A 7,402-nucleotide genomic window follows, 5' to 3' on the forward strand; every position below is an offset into this window, starting at 1 on the left:
GGGTGCTCCACATCCGGCAGAGGCTGTCCCATCTAACAGGCCACAATCCCACTCACTTGAACAATAAGAAAGTTCAAGAATGGAAAGCTACACAAGTAAAGGCACGTGAACCAGCACAGATACTAGCTGCTGCGATATGTAGCGTAGCTGAGAGGCTCATTCGAAAAAAGGTGACAAAGGACAAGATTGTTGTTCAGATTGAAATCTCGGCTAGGCAAATCGACAACAAGCCTCACAGGCAAATGGTCGACATCGCTTTGACACCGCCTAGCGGTTCCCAGACAAAATGGTCTGTTGACTCTTCTCTCCTAGAAGCCATTCTGGGGCTTTCTATGTGGTCTCTCGTCTCCGCCAACGTCCTTCACGATACTGATCAGACTGGAAACACGATCTCCCTTTCTGAAGACATCAAATGGGGAAGGATAGTTCATGACCGAACGCAAGCTCAAAAGACGTATCTCGCAGACAAATCCAAATATAATCAGCCATTGATTGATGTAAGCATATGGTTCGGTCCTGATGCAGGAAGACTCGTTCATGATCGTGTCTTGACAAAGCAGAATCATTACTATGGGCCCATGAATTTGGAAGGGAACCCCAAGATCCCTTCACATTGGCATCAGTTATGTGGATGGAACACAGTTCACGAATCATTACAGAACAGGCTGGTTCCGGATCCCTCAAATAACAACGAAAATCATGATACAGCCTTTCTCGTTGTCTTAGCCCCGACAGAGGACTTGCTACCTCAGATTTGCGCCCAGGATCTCTTTCTAGCTATTCTATCTCCATTGGTTGACACACTGGTTACTGGAGAAACAGCCATACTTGAGAGTGGCGGACATGTTCTATTGCAAAACTCAACTGCCAATACTATCTCCGATATACTTGTCGAGAGCGGTTTAGCGACTCGCTTTGAGGCCCTATCATGTGCTGTTTCTCTGCTTGCTACAAGGCTTCACCCTGATCAAGATACCCTCCTTTCTGACTTGAGAAAAACAGCCGATACCTACCGTCGAAACGCAGAATGGGGGAGGGCGGAGACACTCATGCAATGGGCATGTTTGAAATCCCTTGAGGCCGACACAACCAAACCCCGAGTTTCCCTTTCATCCGAATTGCTTCATAATCGTGAAGATCAATTGTTAGGGGGCGATTCAACGAACTGCAATGAACTTCTGACGTCGGATCATACAATTAACCGGTTTACGGAGACACTTCAAGCTACAGGAGAGCTTTACCGTTGGTCATGCGCGCAAAGTTCCAACAAGGAAAGACTGGAATTTGGACTCCAAGGAATCGAATGGATGCTTACAAATTTCAACTATCTCTCCACCCGAAGCTCAGATCTAACGCAGATTTTGAAGAATTATGGACATGTCTCAAGCTTGATGAAAGATAGAGCTTCAAGAGACTGGCTCCCGCAGAATGTTCACAAGATCAAGGGTACCACAGAACAACACCCTCTTGTGGAAGCAATCCGGAATGGTGACAAGAAGATGTCATTGTGGCATCTTTGCTTTACAGACACTAGAGACTTTGATCGACATCAACTACGTCAAGCACTTCCCTTAGCTGCACGGAATGGCTGGACTGACGTTTCCTATGCTATCTTGGAGATGAAAGGAGATGTAGACAGTAAAGATGAGAGTGGCAGAACTTCGATCTCTTACTGGGCAGAGCATGGTCAACTATCACTTTTGCAATATTTCGTCGGTCTTGGTGCATCGGTAAACACTGAAGATAATCAAGGTCGAACACCACTCATTTTTGCAGTCAAATACAAACAAGAGATGGCAGTCAACAAACTCCTACATGCTAGATTGGTCGACCACAGCAAAAAGGATAAGGAGGGAATGACCGCACTGCATTGGGCCATTAAAAATGGTCTTGTGGGAATAATGCATCTACTACTCGACTTGGAAGCTAGACTTGAGCCAAACTCCCGAGTCGAACATGCGTCACTAGTTATGGAGGCTGCCAAGACAGGCGAAAAGGCCGTTTTAGACGGCTTGCTTGAACGGAACATCAGCGTCGAATCGAGGGACGCCCTCTTCAATTCGAGACCTCTGACAAGATCGGTTTATAAAGGCGACAGGACCGCAGTACAAATATTGCTAATGTGCAACGCTCTGGTGGATACGCCGGATGAAAACATGCCACGACCTAACCTCTCAGAAGCTATGGAGAACGGTGACGAGGAGATCACAAGACTGCTTCTTGCGCGTACGGATACCTTGACGACATTTCCCGACATATGGACTTCACTACTTAACACCATAGTAAGTGGGTACTGGACTTGTGCTCAACTCGTGCTACAAAAGTACGTTGCGAGCAGATCAATAAGTAGTATGGAACCAGCCATGCCAGCATTATTCACCATAACACCACAGAAAGAAGTGTTAGACCTCCTCCTGAAGATCCACAATACTCCCGAAGCCGATGACGATTCGAGACATCTAAGTGACGTCTCCAGTGTTGATGGAAGTATCGTGCAATTGCTTATCGGAAAGGGTGCAAAGCCTGAAGTGCGGAACAAATATGGACAGCCTGCACTGATAACTGCAATCGGGGAGGGACAAAGGGAAATGATAACCGCCATGCTTACCAGTCGTGCATTTCTGGAATGTACAGATCGTATGGGACGAAGTGCCTTGTCCTATGCTTGTGAGGCAGGAAATGGAGAAATCGCTAGTCTCCTACTTCAGAGCAACGTGGATATGGATTTGGAATCGACGGATACCATGGGCCGAAACGCTCTGTCTTACGCTTGCGACAAGGGAGACGACAACACTGTAAGACTCCTACTTGAAAAGAATGCCAAGACGGATTCGAGAGATATCCGAGGCCGGAGTGCTTTGTCTTATGCTTGTCAGGCTGGAAATGAAGAGATTACGAGACTTCTGCTTCAGCGCAATGTGGAGATAGAATCCACAGATACAAAAGGCCGAAATGCTCTCTCGTATGCCTGCGAGAGCGGAAGTGACACAACAGTTAGACTCCTACTCCAGAGCAATGCAAAGGTGGAATTAACGGGGCGAGAATCGTCGCCTTGTTGGTACGCACAGCGAGACAACGAGGCTATCCGCCTCCTGCTCTCAGATGCTGCTAGTAGCTGGGATAGAGCCATGATGCGCGTGATTTGGGAAGCGAAAGATGGATCTAGCACTGTTTTCTGGCCTAGCTCTAGTATTCTATCTGCAAAATAGATAGCATAGTTATAACTACTATTTGTAAATTATTATCTTTAAAATAATAGTAATATCATATAGTTATATTTAACTATTAACTTAAAAGTAAATATTATCAAAAAAAATATTTATACTTAAGATGACTTATACTAAAAATACATTTTAAGATAACTAATTATAATAAGATAGCAGTATTTATTATTAATAAGATTAAAGTCTTCTAAATAGATAAGGGTTTCTAAGGTGAGTTTTCAATAGCTGTAGCTTCTTGCCAAGATTCTATTGGCAGAGTTGTAAACAAGTCTGTTTTTTTGGAAAGTGACTGTGCATCCGCCCGGTTTTGGTACAGGCTACATTCTACTGCCTCATCGGGATTAGCATGACCTCATGATCATGGGTCGTATGAAATCGGTTGTGCTTGCAGTGCAAACGCAAACTGGCGCCCAAGAAAAGGTATATATACTGACAATGCCATCCATTCTGAGGTGTAATGCTCATCGACTTGTATTCATTTCAACCTACTCAAAACTCTACATCTTCGTTGAAAAGCAGTTCTTTCCCTAAACATGTCAGACAAGATCCCTGTTCAATACTCTGTTGACCTCTCCACCAACCCATCCCTATGGGAAGATCCAAACCACCCAGAGTCTGGGTTTCGCGATGTCAGTAAAGTTGATGTTATCTTCATTAACATCAATGCCGCCTCAGACTTTCGCCTTCTTCGTACCGGGACCAACGAATCAATCGACTATACAATCAAACAAGTCACAAAACATATTGCCCGTGGGCTTTATCGGGTTATCAGTTTGAACGTCAGCGAGTATTCTTGTGTGGTTGTTTTTTCGACAGAGAAATCGCGTGAGGAGCTTATGTGGAAAAATGGATTTCCGTGGGACAGTGAGAGAGACCCTCAACCAGAGGTTGTCCTCAAATGAAGTTGTCCGGCCGGGAATAAGTGAGAATAGACATGGAGTTGTGTTGTTCATTGGGACTAGGCTTTCTCACGGAAATGTTGTATTTTACAGCTGATATAAAGACATGGAATAAAAGAAACCTTTGATTGAAAGTCTGGAGTTGCTTGTTCTCATTAATCATGTCACGTAAGCAAATATTATTATCATGCAAAACAGATCAGAAAGTATCATTCTGCCACTGGACAGACTTGACGGTGAAAGAGAAGATTGATTGTCCGAAATCAATGAACACAGCTAATCGGGAGCTCCCCTGACTTCTGCGGCTAACATTACGCATCGACGGAGATCTTTCCCCTTTTGAATAACAGCCAACCAACATACATGCAATGAATCTCCCAGAAAGGAAAGTAAGCTGACAAGTTGACCTTTTGTTCCGGCCGATGACTTGGTCCCCTGCAAAATGCATCGTAAGCAAGTTTGCATCTGTCTCGAAAAGCTTATGTTGCATGTCGATCAATTCGGTGCTACGAGGGCCTTGGAGATCCACAACTTCATCTGATGGTTCTGTGATCTCATCATGGTTATTTCGCATTTCAAATATTATGAACACATAAATTTGACTGTAGTCAGTCTATTGCAAAGCAGATTTACTCATTGTCCTGTTTTAACTGAATTTCCTCAACGTTCAGTTTATCGCCCTGACATTGAATCTTGAAAGATATCACTAGAAACATCTGATACCTACTCGTCACCCAAGATGACTATCTCATTCACTAAAGGTAACGTGTTAGATGCCACAGTTTATTTGATTCTTACTTACAAAAACTCAGCACTTCTTCTCTTGACGAGCGCTGTGGCGCTTACCACCGCAAACCCGATTCCAGACGAAGCACATAACACAACATCTGCCGACATGGGGATTCTGGCCAAGCCGGACTTCTTCTGCAATGACAATGAACTTAGCAAGAAGTGCCGAGGCCCTCCCTATAACTTTCGATGCACCAATGACAACCACATCAATTACGACGAACCTTATTATCAGTGCAGGGACAAGACAAGGTGCTCTTGTCACTATCCATGCAACAATATCAAGATCTGTTAATCACCTGAGGATTGTGTGAAGAGGCCTGGACAGGATTGGGTTGTATGTCTATCGAGTTCTACCCGAGATGAAGTCTAGCGTGATGTTGTACGCTCAGTCGTTATTCATTGCGCGGGATGTAACGTTGGGAAGTTGAGTCAGGCACCAGGGACAAGTCATCAACACATGGTAATCGATTAGTCTAAATAAATAGATAGTTACTGGGATAGTTCAAATGTGAAAGATTATCTCACAATTATACACAAGGCCTTGGAGTTAAAAAGACTCTCTAGACTAACTGTGAACCATCATAGATTAAATATACAAAACTATTTCATTACATAAGAGCAAATTGTCTTTATAATCTGAAGTACAAAGTATTGTGTGAAATATAAAGTACACAGTACCTATATACTTGAAAGGCCGCTTGAAAATTACAGACAAATGATTTATAATTTGAGTCGTAGATAGATTACCATTTTGAGTTTGATTGTATCTATAGGCTATATATGTTGAAGAAATACTTATAGATTTAATTTGAACGTCCCTTTCTTGATGTTGAATCAAGTTGTCCTACTCATGCCATGCGTAGAGTGCCTCGATAGTTGGTAGAAATATCAATACAAGGCACCTACAGATTCTCACTCCAAGAACCCATTTTCGCGTAGCTCTGCGATCCTCTTGTCGGAAAGAGCCGGCTTGCCCTTGGCCTTCAGCTGTCTCTGGAGCTCTTGTTCAGAAACCTGAAGGACTCCTGCGCCGAGACCGTGATGCGTACCGTCTGGGAGCTCAATGAATGACTGTGCATCTGGACCTCCAATTTCTTCACACTCCTTGGGCTCCCATTTCGTCCCGGTAATATCAGCGCCAACAGGAGGGCCACCAGTATGGGCAGCGGCAGCCTGCTCCTCGGGGCTTAATTTCAGGAATGCTCGGGTGGCAGCCTCAGGATCACGCACGAGACTCTCCTCCACACCTGTCTTTTCCTTGCTCGCCATTTGAGTGCGACCAGGCCTATGAACGATCAAGCCGCTGATGAACTTTCCAGATGCACTGCAGCAATGAGAGTTCAGAGCGTTGAATGAACAGACGCTATAGCCACAAACTGCGCCGCCTTGCCTTCTGCGGTATGCCGTCCACCATTCGTTTACTCCAGAGGAGGTGTCGGACCAGATGCTGCGAGCGTAACCTTCAGGTGTCTTGTAGCACTTCTCGTATTGTGAGGCGCTGAAGGCTTTATAATCTCCTGTGCAGCCAGAGCCGTAATAGAACCTGTCGCACAAGGCTGTTTCAAAAAGAAAAGAGGTGAAGACAAGAATTTTGGCTAGTGACAACATGGTTGCGGCGAGGGCGGGGTATAAATAAGTGTCAAGGTAGGTAGGTATGACTCTATCGTTGTAGGGTATGGTGTTGTATGTGGATGGACGGATGCGTCACAAGATGACGTGCAGTCATATGCGTACTTGATGGTATGTTGATGCAACTATTGGTAAGATGCAAGGTCAAATCTTGTATACAGTAGTTTCTTTTTCCAGAGGCAGTAAAGGTTCTCGATAAAAATTTGATGTCAAGTCTTATACATATTATCTTCGAGTTGCTATCGTAGCCCGAGTTTTTCTACCGTCTCCTCCCCGCTCAGCTAATTGTGTCTTTCCCTGCCACATGGCTGTAATTGGCCCATAAGCCCTGGTTGTTGAGATGAAGGCGGTTGGTGGCAATCGTTAACCGGGTAAATACCTACCTGACAAGGATACAACCGCTTCTATGATGATCCCATACTGCATAGTACCATGCCAACTTGATTACGGTGCATCCAGCAGCATGGTATTGTCAGCTCTTTAACTGCCCGATCCATCAGCTGACAAACGAAGTAAGCTGACAAGATCATTGGGAAAGCGATTAAGCGAATGCAATAGAGAAATTCTCGATCAGGTCAGCCCCACTGTGAGTCGGACGATGGACAGGCACCATCACAGTCAGGCGAGCTAGGCCTACATGGTATCTTAGTTGTAACGGGAACATGCCAGAGCCAGCTCCACTAACTTAATAGTGAGACTCTAATCTAGTGTTTGATGGTTAGAGATATCATTGAAACCCGCCCATTGTCACTTCACGAGTTTCTTCTGCAAAGTTACTGTTACTATCACCAAAACGAAAATAAAAAACAAGAATAAAAGAAAACAATAAGACAAAAAACCCATTTTGATAACGCCACT

At 44.5% G+C, this 7,402-nt stretch overlaps 3 protein-coding genes across 3 annotated transcripts; 2 read left to right on the forward strand and 1 right to left on the reverse strand.

Annotated features, from left to right (window-relative positions):
* Nucleotides 1-3,757: 3,757 nt before the first annotated feature.
* FGSG_10542 (uncharacterized protein) lies at nt 3,758-4,126 on the forward strand (the record flags this gene model as incomplete). Its single annotated transcript, XM_011321236.1, has 1 exon — nt 3,758-4,126. The coding sequence occupies one exon, from the start codon at nt 3,758-3,760 to the stop codon at nt 4,124-4,126; it is 369 nt and encodes a 122-aa protein (XP_011319538.1).
* Nucleotides 4,127-4,759: 633 nt separating this feature from the next.
* On the forward strand, nt 4,760-5,452 carry FGSG_13782 (uncharacterized protein). Its single transcript, XM_011321237.1, has 2 exons — nt 4,760-4,884; nt 4,936-5,452. Exons 1-2 carry the CDS (start codon nt 4,863-4,865, stop codon nt 5,205-5,207), a joined length of 294 nt encoding a protein of 97 aa, XP_011319539.1. The 5' UTR covers nt 4,760-4,862; the 3' UTR covers nt 5,208-5,452.
* A 224-nt stretch (nt 5,453-5,676) lies between these two features.
* FGSG_10543 (uncharacterized protein) lies at nt 5,677-6,711 on the reverse strand. The gene has a single exon (XM_011321238.1). The coding sequence runs from the start codon at nt 6,521-6,523 to the stop codon at nt 5,828-5,830; it is 696 nt and encodes a 231-aa protein (XP_011319540.1). The 5' UTR covers nt 6,524-6,711; the 3' UTR covers nt 5,677-5,827.
* Nucleotides 6,712-7,402: the final 691 nt, after the last annotated feature.

Source organism: Fusarium graminearum, chromosome 1 (genome assembly GCF_000240135.3).
Source record: "Fusarium graminearum PH-1 chromosome 1, whole genome shotgun sequence".
NCBI lineage: Eukaryota > Fungi > Ascomycota > Sordariomycetes > Hypocreales > Nectriaceae > Fusarium > Fusarium graminearum.

Excerpts from the sequence above, each read along its gene's own strand:
- FGSG_13782 (XM_011321237.1), top strand. The coding sequence starts at position 4,863 with ATGACTATCTCATTCACTAAAG. Across the intron at positions 4,885-4,935 it reads GACTATCTCATTCACTAAAG|CACTTCTTCTCTTGACGAGC; the intron begins GTAACGTGTTAG and ends ACAAAAACTCAG.
- FGSG_10543 (XM_011321238.1), bottom strand. The coding sequence starts at position 6,523 with ATGTTGTCACTAGCCAAAATTCTTGTCTTCACCTCTTTTCTTTTTGAA.